General features: G+C 41.7%; 1 protein-coding gene across 2 annotated transcripts in view; it reads right to left on the reverse strand.

Moving 5' to 3' along the window:
* Window positions 1-21,075, reverse strand: part of PCYT1B (phosphate cytidylyltransferase 1B, choline) — a 124,639-nt gene extending 103,564 nt beyond the window's left edge. For both annotated transcript variants that reach the window (XM_088834557.1, XM_055393569.2), the window contains exon 1: window positions 20,891-21,075. In XM_088834557.1, the coding sequence (XP_088690683.1) occupies window positions 20,891-21,007 (117 nt within the window). In that variant the 5' untranslated portion in view covers window positions 21,008-21,075. The remainder of the gene's footprint in view (window positions 1-20,890) is intronic.
* Window positions 21,076-21,378: the final 303 nt, after the last annotated feature.

The following is a 21,378-nucleotide window of genomic DNA, read 5'->3' on the forward strand; positions in this document are numbered from 1 at the left end:
GAGAAATAACTCCAGAAAGAATGAAGAGATGGAGCCAAAGCAAAAACAACACCCAGTTGTGGATATGACTGGTGATAGAACTAAAATCTTATGCTGTAAAGAGCAATATTGTACAGGAACCTGGAATGTTAGGTCCATGAATCAAGGCAAATTAGAAGTGGTCAAATAGGAGATGGCAAGAGTGAACAAAGACATTTTAGGAATCAGCAAACTAAAATGGACTGGAATGGGTGAATTTAACTCAGATGACCATTATATCTACTAGTGTGGGCAAGAGTCCCTTAGAAGAAATGGAGTAGCCATCATAGTCAACGAAAGAGTCCAAAATGCAGTACTTAGATGCAATCTCAAGAATGACAGAATGATCTCTGTTCATTTCCAAGGCAAACCATTCAATATCACGGTAATCCAACTCTATGCTCTGACTAGTAATGCTGAAGAAGCTGAAGTTGAATGGTTCTATGAAGATGTACAAGACCTTCTAGAACTAACACCCGAAAAAGATTATAGGGGGCTGGAATGCAAAAGTAGGAAGTCAAGAAACACTTGAAGTAACAGGCAAATTTGGCCTTGGAGTACAGAATAAAGCAGGGCAAAGGCTAATAGAGTTTTGCCAAGAGAACGCACTGGTCATAGCAAACACCCTTTTCGAACAACACAAGAGAAGACTGTACACATGGACATCACCAGATGGTCAACACCGAAATCAGACTGATTATATTCTTTGCAGCCAAAGGTGAAGAAACTCTATAGAGTCAGCAAAAACAAGACCAGGAGCTGACTGTGGCTCAGATCATGAACTCCTTATTGCCAAATTCAGATTTAAATTGAAGAAAGTAGGGAAAACCACTAGACCATTCAGGTATGATCTACATCAAATCCCTTATGATTATAAAGTGGAAGTGATAAACAGATTCAAGAGATTAGATCTGATAGAGTGCCTGAAGAACTATGGACAGAGGTTCGTGACACTGTACAGGAGACAGGGATCAAGACCATCCCCAAGAAAAAGAAATGAAAAAAGCAAAATGGTTGTCCGAGGAGGGCTTACAAATGGCTGAGAAAAGAAGTGAAAAGCAAAGGAGAAAAGGAAAGATATACCCACTTGAATGCAGAGTTCCGAAGAATAGTAAGGAGAGAGAAGAAATCCTTCTTCAGTGATCAGTGCAAAGAAATAGAGGAAAACAACAGAATAGGAAAGACTAGAGATCTCTTCAAGAAAATTAGAGACACCAAGGGAACATTTCATGCAAAGATGGGCACAATAAAGGACAGAAATGGTATGGACCTAATAGAAGCTGAAGATATTAAGAAGAGGTGGCAAGAAGACACAGAAGAATTATATAAAAAAGAGCTTCATGACCCAGATAACCACAATGGTGTGATCACTCACCTAGAACCAGACATCCTGGAATGCGGAGTCAAGTTGGCCTTAGAAAGCATCACTACGAACAAAGCTAGTAGAGGGGATGGAATTCCAGTTGAGCTATTTCAAAACCTAAAAGATGATGCTGTGAAAGTGCTGCACTCAATATGCCAGCAAATTTGGAAAACTCAGCAGTGGCCACAGGGCTGGAAAAGGTCAGTTTTCATTCCAATCCCAAAGAAAGGCAATGCCAGAGAATGCTCAAACTACTGCACAGTTGCACTCATCTCACACAACAGCAAAGTAAAGCTAGGCTTCAACAGTACCTGAATCAAGAACTTGCAGATGTTCAAGAAAAGGCAGCAGAACCACAGGTCAAATTGTCAACATTCACTGGATCATAGAAAAAGCAAGAAAATTCCAGAAAAAAATCTACTTCTGTTTTATTGACTATGCCAAAGCCTTTGATTGTGTGGATCACAACAAACTGTGGAAAATTCTTAAAGAGATGGGAATACCAGACCACCTTACCTGCCTCCTGAGAAATCTGTATGCAGGTCAAGAAGCAATAGTTAGAACCAGACATGGAACAATAGACTAATTGGAAAAGGAGTACGTCAAGGCTGTATATTGTCACCCTGCTTATTTAACTTATAATGCAGAGTACATCATGTGAAATGCTGGGCTGGTTGAAGCACAAGCTGGAATCAAGATTGCCAGGAGAAATATCAATAACCTCAGATATGCAGATGACACCACCCTTATGGCCGAAAGCAAAGAACTAAAGAGCCTCTTGAAGAAAGTGAAAGAGGAGAGTGAAAAAGCTGGCTTAAAACTCAACATTCAAAAAATAAAGATCATTGCATCTGGTCCCATCACTTCATGGCAAAGAGATGGGGAAATAATGGAAACGGTGAGAGACTTTATTTTGGGGGGGCTCCAATTTCACTGCAGATGGTGACTGCAGCCATGAAACTAAAAGACCCTCGCTCCTTGGAAGTTATGAAAAACCTAGACAGCATATTAAAAAGCAGAGCCATTATTTTGCCAACAAAGGTCCATCTAGTCAAAGCTATGGTTTTTCCAGTAGTCATGTATAGATGTGAGAGCTGGACCATAAAGAAAGCTGAGCACCAAAGAATTGATGCTTTTGAACTGTGGTGTTGGAGAAGTCTCTTCAGAGTCCCTTGGACAGCAAGGAGATCCAACCAGTAAGTCCTAAAGGAAATCAGTCCTGAACATTCATTGGAGGGACTGACGCTGAAGCTGAAACTCCAATAATTTGGCCATCTGATGTGAAGAACTGACTCATTGGAAAAGACCCTGGTGCTGGGAAAGTTTGAAAGCAGGAGCAAAAGGGGACGACAGAGGATGAGATGATTGGATGGCATCATTGACTCGACAGACATGTGTCTGAGCAAGCTCCTGAAGTTGGTGATGGACAGGGAAACCTGGTGTGCTGCAGTCCATGGGGTTGCAAAGAGGCAGACACGACTGAGCAACTGAACTAAACCAAAGTGATTTTATTAACAGAGCAACTTTGTGTGTGTGTTTAATTTTTTTCTTATAAACTTTTTATTTTGAATTGGGATATAGCCGATTAACAATGTTGTGATGGTTTCAGGTGGACAGCATAGAGACTCAGCCATATTTATACATGTATTCATTCTCCCCCAAACTACCGTCCCATCCAGGCTGCCTCATAACATTGAGCCGAGTTCCCTGTGCTGTACTGTGGGTCTTTGCTGGTTACTCATTTTAATTATAGCAGTGTGTACATGACCATCCCAAATTCCCTGTTTTTTCCCCTCCAGCAACCATAAGTTTGTTTTTTAAGTATGTGAGAAATAGACTTTATTTTTTAAAGTGGTTTCAGTTTCAGAGCAAAATGAGTAGATGGTATGGATGTTTCTCATACAACTCTAATTTTAATAGCTATAAAACATTCCACTAAATATCAATTCTCTGGTGTAGAATATTAAGTTGCTTATATTTTACTAATACAAATAACATTCTAAACATAATTTTAAACTTCTGATTATTTCCTTAGGATAATGCCTAGGAGTTGAATTACTTAGATCAGGGGTATGAACTTTTACAGATGAGTATTTGAAGAATATTTAAACATATATCGGCCAATTACCTTCTACAAAAGCTGCATCATTCATACTTTGCAGCATGTAAAGGCACCTATCTTGCTGCCACCTCACTGGCATCTTTGTCAATTTTATAGATCAAAAATGGCATCATGCTGTTTCAATTTGAATTATTTTGATTACAAGAAAGAGTGAACGCTTTTCAAATGTTTATTAGTCATTTATATTTTCTTCTGAGAATAATCTGTCCTTTATTCATTTCTCTATTACTGAGGATAAGTATTTTGAAGTTAGTTAAAAGCAAAACAATAGTACAGTCTAAAAATTATCTTAAATGTCTTTTAAAAAGTGTATTTTCCAACTTTAGGGTATCCTCACAAGAATTCCATTTTTTAAACGAACGTGTTAATACCCACATCTAGATCAGGCTAGTAATTACAGTCCTTTCAGCAATCAGGGATGAGAATTTTTATTATGCCCTAGGGATACAGGCACCCTTAAAACACTGACCATCCATATGCCATAACCCGCACGTGGCTACCTTCCAAACCCCAAGGTGGTGCATTTCAAATAGCTGGAAAACTCTTAATACTAAAAATAACACTGCACTGCATTGATTCTAAGATGTCTATTTCCCCCCACATTTGAGCATGTCTGATACAACTTTCCAAGACTGAACCAGGAAGAATTAGAAAATTTAAATAGACCAATCACAAGTAATGAAATTGAAACCGTAACTAAGAAATCTTCCAACAAACAAAAGTCCAGGACCAGAGGGCTTCACAGGTGAATTCTATCAAACATTTAGAGAAGAGCTAACATCTATCCTTCTCAAACTCCTCCAAAAATTTGCAGTGGGAGCAATACTCCCAAATATGTTCTATGAGGCCACCATCATCCTAATAACAAAACCAGACAGATTTCACAAAAAAATAAAATAAAATAAAAAGAGATTTACAGACCAATATCACTGATGAGCATAAATGCAAAACTTCTCAACAAAAGAATACTAGCAAACAGAATCCAACAACACATTCATAGGATTATACACCATGATAAAGTGAGATTTATCCCAGGAATGCAAGGATTCTTTAATATATATAAAATCAATATGGTACACCATATTAACAAATTAAAGAATAAAAACCATATGATGATCTCAATAGATGCAGAAAACACTTTAGACAAAATTCAACACTCATTTCTGATTTGAAAAAACACTCTATTAAGTGGGCATACAGGGAACATACCTCAACATAATGAAAGTCATATACAACAAACCCACAGCAAACATCATTCTCAACATTGAAAAACTGAAAGCATTTCCCCTAAGATCAGGAACAAGACAAGGATGTCCACTCTCACCACTCTTATTCAACATAGTTTTGGAAGTCCTAGCCACAGAAATTAGAGAAGAAAATGAAATAAAAGGAACACAAATTGGAAAAGTAAAACTGTCTGCAAATGACATGACACTATACATAGAAAACCCTAAGGATGCTACCAGGAAACTATGAGAGCTAATCAATGAATTTGGTAAAGTTGCAGGATATAAAATTAATACACAGAAGTCTCTTGCACTCTTATACACCAACAATGAAAGATCAGAAAGAGAAATTAAGGAAACAATCCCATTTACCATTGCAACAAAAAGAATAAAATACCTAGGAATAAACCTATCTAAAGATGCAAAATACCTGTACTCAGAAAACTATTAAAACACTGATGAAAGAAATCAAAGATGACACAAACAGACACACATGTCTGAGATTAGGAGGGGTCTGAAAATAAATGTCGTAAAATCCATATTGGCAGTTTTCTTACATTCTAACACCTCTGCAATGGAAGCGTGTCTTACAATTAAAGACATTTAGAATCAAGAAACGCATGGATACTATTAACAATAGAAAATAATCATCGTTACCTAGGGATAAAAATTCCATACCTCACATCTATTTTTTCTTGGACAATTGAGCTTAAGGAGTTTACAATGAGTATCAATAACAATCTCATATCTTACTCATCTCTATCTCCTTCCCTAACTTTTTAACTTTTATTTAAAAAAAAAAGTTTAAAATTATAGTGGAATAGGGGTGGAAACAGGGGTTTTGAAAAAAGGAGTGGGGTGAAATGAGCACACAGGAATGTCCATCACAGTCCTTTACATTTCAGAGAGCAGGGGCCACAAAAATGGCTTTAAGCTCCCAGCAGTCAAAGCAAAGAGGAACACAAAGTTAATATTGTTTTTAAGCAAAACCCAAAATAGATACTGGGGAGAAGCACAGCATTCCCTGATGCTAAATTTTTATAGATATTCCTCCCTTGGTGCCTTTATAAGGGGCATATTGGGTGACGCCCTAGCAACAGCAACATACCAAACGACAGTCCCACGATAAAGACAATCCTGGCTTTTATGTTTGTCTATTTAGCACCCTCCCTGCAAGGCAGAGTACTTGAATCAAAAAGCATTTCTACCAGGAGCCAAACATGTAGTCTGAGAATGCAGTTCTCTCACTCACTTGGATGGATCCAAGGGCAAGATTTAAAACACAGAGACCACGGTTGTCTAGCGTGGGATGCGCAGAACAATCCGTTAGAGAGCAACACTTGTGCCTGGAAAAGGAAGGATAACTGACATCTAACAGTAAACTCCACATTTACCCTGGTGTCCCATTTCTGCCTACAAGGTATTCCAAACGAAGAATACAAGCCATTACAATAGAGAAGGGGGGGGCCTGGGTCCCCTGATATTTCCATGTACTTTAAGGTTACTGCAGTAAAATACAGTTCACCTGGGCCTACATAAGTGAATTTGTGGGTTATATTTTCTAGTTTTAACTAAACTAAAGCTGATCGCTGAAGAATTGATGCTTTTGAAGTGTGGTGCTGGAGAAGACTCTTGAGAGTCCCTTGGACTTCAAGGAGATCCAATCAGTCCATTCTAAAGGAAATCAATCCTGGGTGTTCATTGGAGGGACTGATGCTAAAGCTGAAACTCCAATACTTTGGCCACCTCATGTAACGAGTTGACTCACTGGAAAAGACTCTGATGCTGGGAGGGATTGGGGGTGGGAGGAGACAGGGACGACAGAGAATGAGATGGCTGGATGGCATCACCGACTCGATGGACATGAATTTGAGTGAACTCTGGGAGTTGGTGATGGACAGGGAGGCCTGGCGTGCTGTGATTCGTGGGGTCGCAAAGAGTCAGACATGACTGAGCGACTGAACTGAAAGCTCACAAGATCAGCAGGTGGCTTAAAACATTTCCTACAATGAAACAGGAAAGCTAGTACTTCTGCATCTTGCATGTGTGCTCAGTCACTCAGTTGTTCAGTCACTACGTCATGTCTGACTCTTTGCGACCCCACGGACCACGGCACGACAGGTTCCTCTGTCCATGGGATTTCCCAGGCAAGAATACTGGAGTGGGCTGCATTTTCTCCTCCAGGGGATCTTCCCAACCCAGGGATCAAACCCGAGTCTCTTGTGTCATCTGCATTGGCAGGCAGACTCTTTACCACTGGCATCACCTGGGAAGCCCCAAAGATACTATAAACACAGACTAACACCAAAAAAGTGACCAAGCTGACCCTTCTACTCTTTTTAAAGATTTTCTTGATTGCACCACACAACATGTGGGATCTTAGTTCTTTGACTAGGAATCAAACCCGTGCCCCGTGCACTGGAAGCACCAAACCTTAACCACTGGATGGCAAGAAAAGTCCCTAACTCTTCTAGTCCTTGTGTAAGTTCTCTAGCAGCCGCATTATTAGGTGTAAACAATGGTGGCCTCATTAGATTTGACAAGACAGCGGAATCAAAAATGATCGCAAAGAAGACTGTTTGAAATATGTGCTATTAGCATTAAACTTCATCTGGAGCATATATTGTACATTGAGATGTTAGCTCATGATGGTATGAAGCTATTATAATTACCATGATACTTAAAAATGAAGCATCCAGAACATGAAGACAAACACGATTTTTTTCAGCAATATTTCAAGATGTGATACTCAATCCTGTGCTTCACAAAATACTATTTCACGTACAATGAATGTTTGGAAGCCCTTTTTGAGTTGCTACAATTCAATAGAGAAAAAACAAAAGTCTCATATCGCTGCAAAAACACCTGCTCTTCAAGTCACAGTAAAACTGGCTGCTCTAACGTGTAGGAAAAAAACTGATGTCAAACTAAAATGCATTCCTTTGTCAGCAAATATATTTGGAAGACATATAGAAAACATTGCTGAAGACTGAAAGAAACAAGCATTAGAACAAATTATGCAGTGTGGGAGGTTTGCTATACAGTTGGATAAAAGTACAGATATTTCTAACATGTCTCAGCTTGAGGTATTTGCTAGATTCTATTTCAATAATAAAACACTTGTTTCTGAGCCACTAAAGATGTTCCAATGAAGAAAGGTTTTCCAAAGAAGACTGATTCTGCAAAGGGGATGACGTCTCTAATATATATATATATATATATATATATATATGGAAAGACTGTAAGTATAGCTGCCAATGAGGTGACTGCTTTGCTCATAGACCTTGGTCTCCCACCTTTTTGAGAAATACGTCTCTGTCTTTTTTCCACAGCCCTTCCTCTACAGACTCTTTAAATGTTGTTTCTAATGGTAACATCCTGGAAGATTGTAAAGTAGATTGATTTAACCAGATCTCATATAGAGAGTGGAGAAGGAAATGGCAATCCACTCCAGTGTTCTTGCCTGGAGAATCCCAGGGACGGCAGAGCCTGGTAGGCTGCCGTCTATGGGGTCGCAGAGAGTTGGACACGACTGAAGTGACTTAGCATATATAGAGAGATAAGCAGATATAGAGAGGATTCAAACTGCTTTAATTACAGCTTTTCATTTTTCTTCCCTTTAAAAACCTGATATGAAGGCTCGGGGTACTTATTTTCTGCAATTTGTAGGATTGTCCTGAGGCACCCTTGCTAGCTAGCAAATTCCATCCACTTCCTTCTGAGTCTAGAAACTGTAAGGCTAGGTCATTGTTAGAAAATGTATCTAGATTAGGCACCATGGATTTTAATTCACAGATTACCTGGCTACGGCTGGACTGGTCCTAGAAATAAGGCAAGTTTACTTCAGGGGTTTACCTACACTCTCTTTGGGGCTGGGTATACTGACTCTTGGAAGGACCAAGCAGACTGAAGCCCTGTTAGCAGTCAAGAGCTGTAACTGTCAATAGATTCTGATACCATTCCCTAGAGTGTTACCTAATAGATCACCAAAATTATTTAGAAATGGGAAATCTGTGGTAGCCTAAGTGTAAAGATAGTCTGATCACCATAATAGGGCATACTCTGCCCCTATTATGATGATCAGACTACCTTTATACTTAGATTTAAAGAATAATATACATACAGAAATATGCACATATCCTAAGTGTGCAGCTTAGTGAACAAGCTGAACACACATAGCACCCAGATCAAGTAACCATCCACGGCCAGCCTCCATCCTGTGCTCCCTCCACTATCTCGACTTCTATTAATAACATCAGAGATTAGCTTGCCTACTTTTAAAATATTTAATAGAAATGGAATTGGGTAGTGTATAGTCTTTCATGTCTGGGCTTCTTTCATTCAATATTGAGTTTGTGAGATTTATCCCTGTTTTTGCAGGTGGTTGCAGATTCTTTATCCTCATTGTTAGGTAGCATTACATTGTATGAATATGCTACAATTTATTTATTCTACTTCTGCTGGGCATTTGGGGAGTTTCTACTTTGGAGTTATTATGAATAATGCTGCTAAGAACATCCTAATACTAATCTTTGGTGGCCATATGTACAAATTTTCTAAGAATAGAAGTGCTGGGTCAAATGCATTTATTTTGAATTTCTAAATTTACTACAGAGAGCTTAGACATCTGATTTGTTTCTACTCCTAGTCCCAAAAGAAGAAAAATGTGACATGACAGAGCTAAATGTGGCACTTCCCAAAGTGCATCCAAACACATCTTGTTTCTGAATCACCTGGGAGCTGGAGCAGGTAGTTCTCGACTCATTGTCACTACACAGGGGGCAGTGCAGTGACAACAGGGGGCTTTAGAAGTCAAGACAAACCAAATTTGAAATCTCAGTTTTATCAGTTGGTATTTGATCTTTGAGGAATTACTTAATGCTTGGTTTCCTTATTTATAATGTGGTGAGCAGTCATTCTTATTTCACAAGTCTGTAGCCCAGTTAAACAAGAGCATCCATATGAAACACCTGCCACAGCGCCTAACACAGTGTGCACCATAAACGGTTATTCCACTCCCCACGTGCTGGAGGAAAAGGAGACCTCGAGCCTTGAAACCGCCACAGAACAATGACCTTATAACTAAACAATCTAGAGGTGCAATAGAATCTAGTATGATGTGACTATGCCTACAAACTCAGGCCCACTAGAGATGAAGCACAGAAGCCTGTGAGTACCAGGAGCAAGCTTTCAACACCATTTGGTTGGCAATGGGCTGTACACCTCACTCATGATGCTTCTATTAACCTATTACTATTATTGTTGTTGCTATTTTCCTTAAGTGCCAGCTTACTTAGCCTTCAGCATCCTTTCACATTGGCATCAGGTTCAATGTGCATGAATTGCTGAGTGGAACACAAAAACCGCCAAGTCAAAGACTACAGTAGGAGGGAGGAGATGACGTGAAAATCAGTTGTGCTCCGTGGGCTGGCCCCGTGTGGCCCCACACAGTATTACACCAGCGCACACTACCAGGGCTTGCTGCTTTATTTCCTAATCACTGTGTTTTCAAGTGTGCCTTCAAGATTGTTGAGTGCTAAACTGTCTCTTTTTCCCTGAGCAGGGTCAGCTTCCCCAGCCTCCCATATAACCCCGTTCACGCTGGGATAAAGAGAAAGGTAGGAATGTTAAGACAATAATGCTGTGGTCTGAGACCAGCAACGCGTAATCAGATTCTCACAAGGTAAAGGCTGTTACCTGGGAGATCATTGGAAGAAAATAGGCCTAGCTTGCAATGACTTGGTTTGTTCCTATATCACATCCTGCCTCCAGTGATGAGATAGAATAAGTCTTCCTAATTTCACGAAGAGGGCACTGAGAAGCTTAGTGTGGGCACCAGCGAAAGATACAGGAGTCATCACAGGACTATGGTCTGACCCACTGTTGGACTTGAACCCCAAGCACGGTTCTTAGATGGGCAGCAGCAGTTGAAGAAGGCCCCTGGAGTTCAGTGCCATACTGTTGGCCTCAAAGAAAACCCAGTATTTTGAACTTCAGTATTATGAAAGAGAGAAATTAGAAGGCTATTGTTCACGTTAAAAAGAGATTCAACACAGGTTTCTTTGAAAATGAATAGAACATTCAATACACGATTCGGAATGCATCCCATCTTGCTGAAGAATAAAGCGGAAGACAACAAAAGTGGTTTGTACGACATTGATACAAAGTTTCAAAGTATTTTGTGAACATTTGCTATGCATACTTTTGCCAGTGTGTCTTGCCATAAGGTCATTCAACTTGTTTTTACTCTAAATGGATAAAACCAATGGGAGGTGAGGAGTAGGGTAGTCCTGATTGTTGATAAGAGCATCGGGTCAAACAGCACACTGAGGTGAGCCAAAGATCAGCTATCCAACTCATAGTGGGTGATAGAATTGAGGTCCAGAGAGAAGTGATTTGCTTAAGCTCACACAATAATTAATTCAATGGCAGAACGGATGTTAGAATCAGACTGTGGATTGCAGTAAGCAGAGACTAAGCTGCAGCCTCCTTATCTGGCCAGCATCCAGCCCTTTTGCTGTGGGCCAGTCTGGTACCCATGAGGCTACAGATACGGCTCTGCCTTGATTTGGGGGGTTGGTGTGGAGCCCCAGAGGTCACCAAGAAACTGAAGGGTTTCCGCTCATCAACACCACATCTCATCAGGCATCACTCAGCCTTCCCACCTTCCCCCACTGCCCCAGCCACAGCCTGGAAGCCTGTGGAGAGGAAACGTTTTGGGCTTGGACAGACTTTCCAGGCTATCCCATAATTACACTTCTGCACCTACCAGAACCAAGTCACTATGACTTTGCTTCCACCTTCGTGGAGAAAACAAAGACTATCAAAGAAAGGAGGCTTTCAACTTTAAATACCTTTTCCCCTTATAACTTATTCTTAACCAAAAACATCCTTACTAGCTTCTTTATCACCACAGTGGGAGAGTTGTCTCTTTACCGGAAGAATCAGAAGCCAATTCTTCCACTTGTGCACTGGATCCCAGCCTCTCCAGTCTAATATTCCCTTCATCAGTTCTCCCCATCACTTTCACCTTCTCCCACTGGCTGTTTCTCACTTATATTTAAGTGCAATTATTACCAATTTAAAAGAATGAACTGACCAGAAGCTTTTGCATCTTGGATGGAGGGAAGTATGGAAGGAACAAGAGAAGAGAAAAGCTAGCCTCTCTCAATCTTAAACCCTGATTTATTCACTGTTGGGTCCTATACATTCTATAAGCTTCTCCTCTCGGTCAAGCTTCTACTTCCCTACTCCCTAAATGCTCTTCAACCTATCTGGCCTTGATTTCAACACGTCACTGAAACATCACCACCAATCTCTTCTTCCTATATCCAAAGAAGACTCTGCCTTATTATCTCATGTGATCTCTCTCTGTTGCATTGGGTTCTATTGGATATTACTTCCACAGAACTTATCTTGCACTTGGTACCCATGATCTCCCAGATATTTGAAAGATCTGTCCTATTTTCGTGATCTTTCCTCTAGTGGTTCTTTAAATAGTGTTCCTTAGTGTTCCATCCTGGGAAGATTCAGGGATAGAGCAGATTAATTTAACCAGATTTCATGTAGAGACAGGCAGATACAAGGAGCTTTCTAATAGCTTTAATTATAGCTCTTCTATTTTACTCCTTTCAAGAACCTCATAGCATGGCTCAGGGTCAGTTTTTCAGAATTACCCTGTAGTAGGATTATACTGAGTCACTCTTGCTAGTTAACCATTTTCATCCACTTCTTTTAGCAGTCCACAAACTGTACAATTCAGTGTCACTCCCATCAATTTCATGACCTCAATTTCACTTCCATCTCCTTCAAACTGAGGTCTCCCAGATTGACATCTTCAGCTCAGAACTCTCTTCTGAGTTCCAAGACAAAACATTCACTGCTGCTGCTGCTGCTGCTAAGTCACGTCGGTCATGTCCGACTCTGGGTGACCCCATAGACGGCAGCCCACCAGGGTCCCCCGTCCCTGGGATTCTCCAGGCAAGAACACTGGAGTGAGTTGTCATTTCCTTCTCAAATGCATCAAAGTGAAAAGTGAAAGTGAAGTCGCTCAGTCGTGTCCTACTCCTAGCTGCAGCCTACCAGGCTCCTCCATCCATGGGATTCTCCAGGCAAGAGTCATTAGACACCTTCAAATGGAAATTCCCATGGTATCTCCAACATAACTCTCACAACCTGCTATTCCTGGGTGCTCGCATGACACCCACTCACTGCAGCCAGAAAATTGAGTAGCTTTGACACTGCCTCATCTTCAAACTCAGTTAACAAATCCTAGGGCATTTATCTCCTTCTTGTTGTTACTTAGTCGCTCAGTTGTGTCCGACTCTTCTGCGACCCCATGACTGTAGCCCACCAGGCTCCTCTGGCCACAGGATTTCCCAGGCAAGAATACTGGCTGGAGTGGGTTGCCATTCCCTTCTCCAGGAGATCTTCCTGACTCAGGAATCGAACCCACATCTCCTGCATTGGCAGGCAGATTCTTTACCACCTGGAAAACCCATTTACCTCAAGGTCTCCCATACCCATCCAGTACTCTCCTTTCCCACTACCCCACCTCTAACTTCAAACTTATTAACTCTCGTGTAGATTGCTGCAATAGTCTAACAAAAAGGTGATTTTTTTCCTGTTATGTGCTATGTGACATGAAATCTATTTGTCATTGTAGCTTCTCAGAGATCATCCTCCACAGGCCTAGGCAGGTATCCAAGTTCCCTCTAAAGCAGTATGTGGCAAGTCTGTCCGTCCCGTCGCTCAATCGTGTCCAACTCTTTGCGACCCAGTGGACTGTAGCCTACCAGGCTTCTCCGTCCATGGGATTCTCCAGGCCAAGAATACTGGAGTGGGTTACCGTTTCCTTCTCCAGGGGATCTTCCCGACCCAGGGATCGAACCCGGGTCTCCTGTATTGGAGGCAGACGCTTTAACCTCTGAGCCACCAGGGAAGCCGTAAGCACTTGAAATTTGGTAGTCTGAACTGAAACGTGTTGTAAGTATAATAGACACACCAGATTTCAGACTTTGTATGAAGACTATAAAGGGAGTTCCCTGGTAGTCCAGGGTTGGGATTCCATGCTTCCATTGCTGGGCCCAGGTTCAATCCCTGGTTGGGGAACTAGGATCCCACAAGCTGTGCAGTGCAGATATTATAATACCCCATTAATTATCTTTATTATGATTATATTTGAAATGGTAATATTGGACTTCCCTGGTGGCATAGTGGATAAACAATCTGCCTGCCAATGCAGGGGACAAAGGTTCGATCCCTGGTCCAGGAACTAAAATCACATAAAGTGAAAGTAAAAGTCACTCAATTGTGTCTGACTCTTTGCGACTCCATGGACTCTTTGCAGTCCATGGAATTCTCTAGGCCAGAACACTGGAGTGGGTAGCCTTTCCCTTCTCCAGGGGATCTTCCCAACCCAGGGATCAAACCCAGGTCTCCCACATTGCAGGCAGATTCTTTACCAGCTGAGCCACGAGGGAAGCCCCAAATCCTACAAACCGAGGGACAACTAAGCTGTGAGCCACAACTACTGAGCCCATGCTCTGCAACAAGAGAAGTGACCACAATGAGAAGCTTGCGCATCGCAATGAAGAGTAGCCCCTGGTCACTGCAACTAGAGAAAGTCCACACATAACAACAAAGACCCAGCACAGACAAAACTAAATAAAATAAAAACTCTTCTCACTAAAAAAAGAGGGATAGTAATATTTTATGTACCAATTAAATTCAATATTCTATTGAAATTAATTTCACCTTTTAAAAAAACTTTTTAAATTGTGGCTACTAGAAAAACTTAAATTACATTGTATTGCCACTAGGCAGTGATACTCTAGCAGCTGGAGTATGCTACTCACAGTAAGGGCTGAAGATCCCCTAAAAAAAGACCAATCCTTTCCATGTTCACAAACATCTTGGGACCATCAAGTGGCACCTCTTCTTCAAAAGCAGGGACTTGTCTTAACTTGGGGATCAGGTTAATGGTGTACTCCCTGCTGGGAAGTACTTCTGCTCAATGGATGAAATACAGCTTAAAGTCTGTAGAAAGCCCAATATATTAAAGCCAAACTTACAAAAAAAGCTCTCTTGAAGGATGTCAGTCTCCTGGCATGCTTCCATCCACCAAACTACTGCCTCCTGTTAAATGAAAACGATCTTCCAGGCTGTGGATTACTTGTTTCATTTCTCTCTATAGCACCTGGTGCATTGCTGTGGGTGGAAATTTCTAAGCAGCTGGCTTACTGTGAATCGTGTTGGTCAAGGACTAAGGTTTCTCTTGGTTATCTTCTAAAGTTTTGCGTCAGTGAATCCTTTAAATCCCCCTCACTGCCTCATGCCATTTTCATTTCTATATGTTCAAACATCAAAATAAAACAAATATTTGATTTATATTAATTTCTTCCAAAAGGAGTTTTGTTGTTGTTCAGTCACTAAGTTATGTCTGACTCTGCGACCCCATTGACTGCAGCACGCCAGGCTTCCCTGTCCTTCACTATCTCCCAGAGTTTGCTCAAACTCACGTCCATTGAGTCGGTGATCCCATCCAACCACCTCAAGAAAAGGAGTTTAGCATTAGGCAAAGGGATGGGTAGTGAAAGAATAAATTTAAAAGAATAGGAGAAACGAATTCATTGACCCCGTGTTCAATATGCCTGACTATTATCAATCTGTAAGAAATGGATGTTGCATTTGAACCGAGACCAGCAGGAAGATATCTAATAATAGCCTTGGGCAGAATTCCAGCCGACCACAGTAAATGCCCAAGGAAGCTCGGGTTTGTCTATTTTCACTGACCTAGCACAATAAGTATCTCACTTTTAAAATGTATGCTGGCTGAGTAGCTAAATACATGGTGGGGCTCATAAAGGGAGCCGAGGATGTCTCTGGAAATCTGGTCATCTTTTCAAGCACAAGCTGGGGAGTGCCCTACATCCCAGCTGACATAATGTACCTTCTGCAAGACAGCAGTCTCTTGGCACTGCTCCACTGTGAAGTGAAGCCCAAAATGAAATCCTGCAAACGTGGCATATAGAACCAGCCCTTTTTTATTTCCAAGGCCTTCTCAGTTGACCAGTGGAACATCCATGTTCATGGAACTGATTTTGCCGGCTAGAATTACAACTTCTCTGTAACAGCAGAATGCACTTCTAGAAGAATTCGACCAAGGTCGTTAACCAAAAGGAGACAGCTTTCAGGGTGACTGGGTCTAGTTGAAAAGAACTGACCAAAATCATGCAGCTAGTGGTAAATCTGGTCTTCCCTGGTGGCTCAGATCGTAAAGAATCTGCCTGCAACGCAGGACACCTGGGTCGGGAAGATTCCTGGAGAAGGGAATGGCAGCCCACCCCAGTGTTCTTGCTTGGGAAATCCCATGGACAGAGACTATAGTCCATTGGATCACAAAGAGTCAGACAAGACATGACTGAGAGACTAACACTTCAGTTTCCCTGGGCCCAGAGGATTTGCCTAGAGGGTTGGGGACCTAGGAGGACACAGTCCCTACCCAGGAGGAGTCCCATCCCTCAGGGGTTGGGTCTCCGAAGAAGGCCGTTACACCCTATCCAAGGCCCCTCAGTTCCTCTTTTCAACAGTCCACTTTGTAAGTCACATGGTATCAAGTTTAAGAAAGAAAACAGCAAAGAGTGAAAAATAAGTCAAGGACAAAGAATAAAGACTATAACAACAGAAAGAATTCTCAGAAACATCTCAAACCCGAGCCACCACAGTAAAAAAAAAATAAGGGTAGAAATAAGATTACATCCTTAAGGTGTGGGATAGGGTGGGAGGTGGGTGGGAGGTTCAAGAGGGAGGGGGATATGTATATCTCTATGGCTGACTCATGTTGATGTATGGCAGAAACAAAGACAACAATTGTAAAGCAATTATTCTTCAAATAAAAATAAATAATAGATTACATTCCTAAGACATAAGCTCTATCATAAAACCTAGGTAATTTTCTATCTCTTTTCTAATTTCCTTATCAGTGTTATTTAATTCTTTTTTTTTTTAGGTAATTAATTTATTTTTTATTGGAGGCAAATTATTTTACAATATTATATTGGTTGGTTTTGCCATACATTGATATGAATTCGCCCCGGGTTTACATAAGTTCCCCCTCCTGAACCCCCCTCCCACCTCCCTCCTCCCTTTATCCTCCCTCTGGGTCATCCCCGCATGCCAGCCCCGAGCATCCTATAACATGCATTGACCCTGAACTAGTGATTCGTTTCACATATGACAACATACGTGTTTCAATGCCATTCTCCCAAATCATCCCACCCTCACCCTCTCCCATAGAGTCCCAAAGACTTGGAGCCTATTATACAGAGTGAAGTAAGCCAGAAAGAAAAACACCAATACAGAATAGTAACACATATATATGGAATTTAGAAAGATGCAAATCATAACCCTGTATACGAGACAGCAAAAGAGACACAGATGTATTTAATTCTATTTATTCCTCTTTCCCAGAATTTCTTCCAATGGAAAGAAAGGCAGGTGGAAAATCTACAGTTATACCTTCCAGAAAAGTTCTCCCTTGAACATGATTCCATTGTATCTTCAATATCCTTATCATTTGCTACTTACAAGGGTCTAAAGTTTAGATTGCTTTAAAGTTCTGTCTATCTAGGTATGCCAACTTTCCTCTCCCTTTCCTTAAAGGGCTATGCCAGGCTCTGTATTAGACACCAGGGATATAGGGAGGACAAAACAGGTTTCTACTGAACAATCCCCTGGCAAACATAGAGTCGCTGTCAAGGAGTTACCCACTGTCCCCCTTCTGTCCCTGCTGCACCTGGGAACACACCTCTTTGCCAGCTGTGTCCTTATCAATCTGTATGTAACCAATCTGTTTGTGTGCCGGTCTCTTCCACAATCTAGATCTCAAGGTTCCACAGTACCTCCAGTACCTCTAGATTCCAGAGTACCACAGGGCTCAGAACTCAGCATGAAGTAGGTACTCAATCACTGTGGGCAGCATTAACCCGTATCACAATAAACAAACTTCACTATAAAGATTATATACCCAAACACAGGATTGCACTGGTGGTCCAGTGGTTAAGAATTCGCCTTGCAATGGGGGGACTCAGGTTTGATCCCTGGTTGGGAAACTAAGATACCACATCCATGGAGTCACCAAGGACTTAGGGACTAAACAACAACAAAATCCTGTGGAGCAACTAAGCTCCTGCACCACAACTACTGAGCCCGCACACTCCAGAACCCATGTGCTGCAACTCGAGAGTCTGCGTACTGTAATGAAATATCCTGCGTGCCACAGTAAGACCCAATGCAGCCCAATAATTTTTTAAAATAATAATAATATATAGATAAACACATGTAGACAGAGATGCTTGTACATACCTTCTCAAGTGCCAGGCTCAATCACACGCACAGTTCGTTACAAAAAGGCCATTTTACACAACTGCTGAGATTAAAATAAAGTTTATATCTATAGACGGTGACATTAAGTCACATTCTGGGACCTGCAATAAACCTTTATGGCCCTTTATTTACCCAGAAATGTCCTTTTCTGTATCTCCAGGTAAAGTTAGAGTGAGTTTGGGGAACCAGTGTGTGCCTCAGTTAATACGATCACAACCACTCTGATAAATGCTACTCTCTTTTTGAAATAATGTTTTGTTATTGAGTCCTATTTCCTCTAAACTTTATGAATTCAAGTGGGTAACACGTGGGGGAAGGAGCCTGTCCTCTGAAGGGTTATCTTTCATGTCGTCCATGCACTTTCCAAAGCGAGTCAAGCAAGTCAACAGTCAGACTCTGAGGGACCCACAACTGATTTGGGAAGACATGTTTGGGTACTGGGAGAAACACACGATTTATATACTTTTGACATATGATGATATTAGCAAAGCTAAAGATCAACAGAAACCAGTAAAAAACATAAAAATGCTAATTTAATATTTTCATTTGCCACTCTCTTCAAACTTTGTTATTAAGTAGGTAATTTGTGCCTTCGCTATTAAGTGTAAATCTAAATTTAGAATATACCCCTACAATGATTAAGTTTTGCTGATAAAAGGTGCTTCCAAAACTTAACAGTGGTTTACAAATTGGTAAATAATCCCTATTTAAGCAGAGCCAGTTTTTTATAGACCACAATAATGACAGACAACAGGGAAAATTTTTTATCAAAGCAATCACTTTCACAGTTCAACTTCTGTACGTACTTCACATGCGTGTGCACACACACAGACACACATACAAGCCAGAACTGCCGAAAAGATGGGAGAAGAATGCACCTCACTTAGGGTGTGTCGGAGGAGAAAGACCTTCCACTTTGCAGGTAGAGTTCTGGGTTCAGATCCCAGCTCTACAGCCCTTCAAAGCAGTGTGACTTTGGGGAAGTCGCTCACCCTCTCTGAACCTCAGTTTCTTCATTTCTAAAATGGTGGGAAGGTGGAGGTGTAACACTGCCAGCTTTGCATGGATCTTGTGAGTTAACCTCCCAGATGAGCTGTCACAAGGGAAAGTGGAAAGTACTTGAACTTTCTCCCATCCTTTGATTTCCTCTGCCCACCCTCTCAGGCAGAAGCAACCAAGGAGCAGAAGAGCTAAAAGAAAGGGAAGGAAAAGAAGTGGGCACTGACACACAAACCGGAACTGGATGCCCCCTCTTTCTCTCCTGCCCTTTACCTCTCAGGAAGGTGTGTGATTAGAATTTGAACATCGAGTATAACTTTTAAAAAATATATTCTGGGTGATCTTGTAACAAGTATTTAAGGGTCAGCTTGTTCTTGTCATTTTGCACACGCCTTAACCAAGAGCTGTCTAGTGGTTCAAAGGAATCCCTTGGTAACAAACTTATTGGGATGGTTTGTATCCCATGAGAACACAGGTACTACATCATGTATACTGTTCAGCAAGTGGCTTAAGCACTGGGGAGCAGTTAGTAGTAAAGGTTCCTAAGAAAATAGATCTTAAAAAAAAAGAAAAGAAACAGTGAACAAAAGCCCACTATGCTCTAAGGCGACTTTGTTTTCATGTTTTAGAAACTTGTCCTATCTCCCTTTGAACCCTTAGTAGCCATTAAGAAGTAAGTTACAGGACAGACTAGCCTTGGAATCTGTGAGCCCTCATTTTGGGAGTTCACAGAAAATGCTACATCACAAACTCCTTTTTGTTAAAAAAACAAAACAAACCTCTTCCCAGGGTCAAACTCCACAACCAATCAAAATATTGCACTTTTAACACAGGGACGAGGGTGGGCGGTGCTATCGCTAGAGAGAGGATAGCTCTAACTAGCCTGTACTTTGGATCTGAGAGTTCTAAGAAAGGTCTCGCCAAGTGCACCAAGACTTCAGGCCACCCGAAAACCCACTACCCATTTGGTGCTTTTGATTCCTGGAGGATACACGCTGAGGCGGTTGAGAACCAGCCACCTTTCACATTTACTTAAGGAATCATGAGCAGTGGCAGAGAAGCTGATGAAATTTGGGATACCATTCACTGAGATGCAAGGAAGCTTCTGAGTGCTGTTTCCACACTTTGATTATGAAAGGCATGCAGCCCCTTTCCAAGTAAATGTAGCTGTCCCCGGTTCCCACTACCCGAAGAGAAACCCTCGGCAGCACGCTCCGGAAATGTTTACAATTCATTTAAGATGCACATTATTTCTGAACACATTACTGAGGGACCCTTTCACTCATGTATTTTGAAATTTTCAAACGAACGGGTAAGTTTGGCTTCCATGTCGTTCTCATTTTTCCAAAATTGACATTAGGCACCGAAATTAGTTGAGGACAGAATTATTCCTTAGCTAGAATTTAGAACTTAACAACGGACACTTCCCAAGCTTTGTGGAGAGAATACCATTTTCAAATTGTACCGTAGGAGCTTTATCTTTAGACGAGACTACACCTAAAAGAAAAAAAAGCCCATCCCCTCCTCCCAAGGCACAAAAACAGCATAGCCCAAGCGGCCCGCTTCCTACCCAGCCAATACAATAATGCTTTGTAAGCTGAGAGCAGCGCCCGGTATAGAAGCTAAGTATAAACAGCTGAGAAGGATTAGGCGGTAGCTCCATTCTCATTTACATGAAAATCCTCTAAGCATTGCTTTCCTCACTGGCTGCGGGCGCAGAAGGAACTCTTTTGTGCCATAGCCACGCATACATTTGCATCCTTTGTCTTTACTTACCAGTCGAGGCTGTGGGCATGTGTGCTCTATTTCCTCCATGGTTTCTGAGGGAGGCTCATTGGAAAGGGATTTTGGGATACCTGTTTCTGACTCAGCATCAGTGGTAAGTACTGGCATGGCCAGTGAATGCTCCCTCCAGCTCTGCACCCTCTGAGAGTCTCCTCCCAGGCAGCGAATGTTTTCTTTGTCACGTATTTTTCTCTTCCCCACCCATCCCCCCTCTTCATCCCTTCTGTCTTCCCAGGGGGAAGTAAAGAGGTTACCCCCTAATCCCCCGCCCCTTTCCTCCTCGGGGAAACCAAAATGCAAGGCCTCAGTTTATCACTATAACAACGAGACTGCACTAGAGCGGCGGGTGCGGGATACAGTACCTTATTTGCATGGAGCGCGCTGGTTGGCTACTGTCATCATAGTACCACTCCGCCGGGGAGCGGCCTGGCCCCATTGGCTGGTCGGCCGTGCCCACAGGGCCCGAACTTGCTGCTTTT

This window comes from Moschus berezovskii, chromosome Y, assembly GCF_049115385.1.
Source record: "Moschus berezovskii isolate FMDL1 chromosome Y, NW_MosBer_1.0, whole genome shotgun sequence".
In the NCBI taxonomy this organism is placed as follows: Eukaryota; Metazoa; Chordata; class Mammalia; order Artiodactyla; family Moschidae; genus Moschus; species Moschus berezovskii.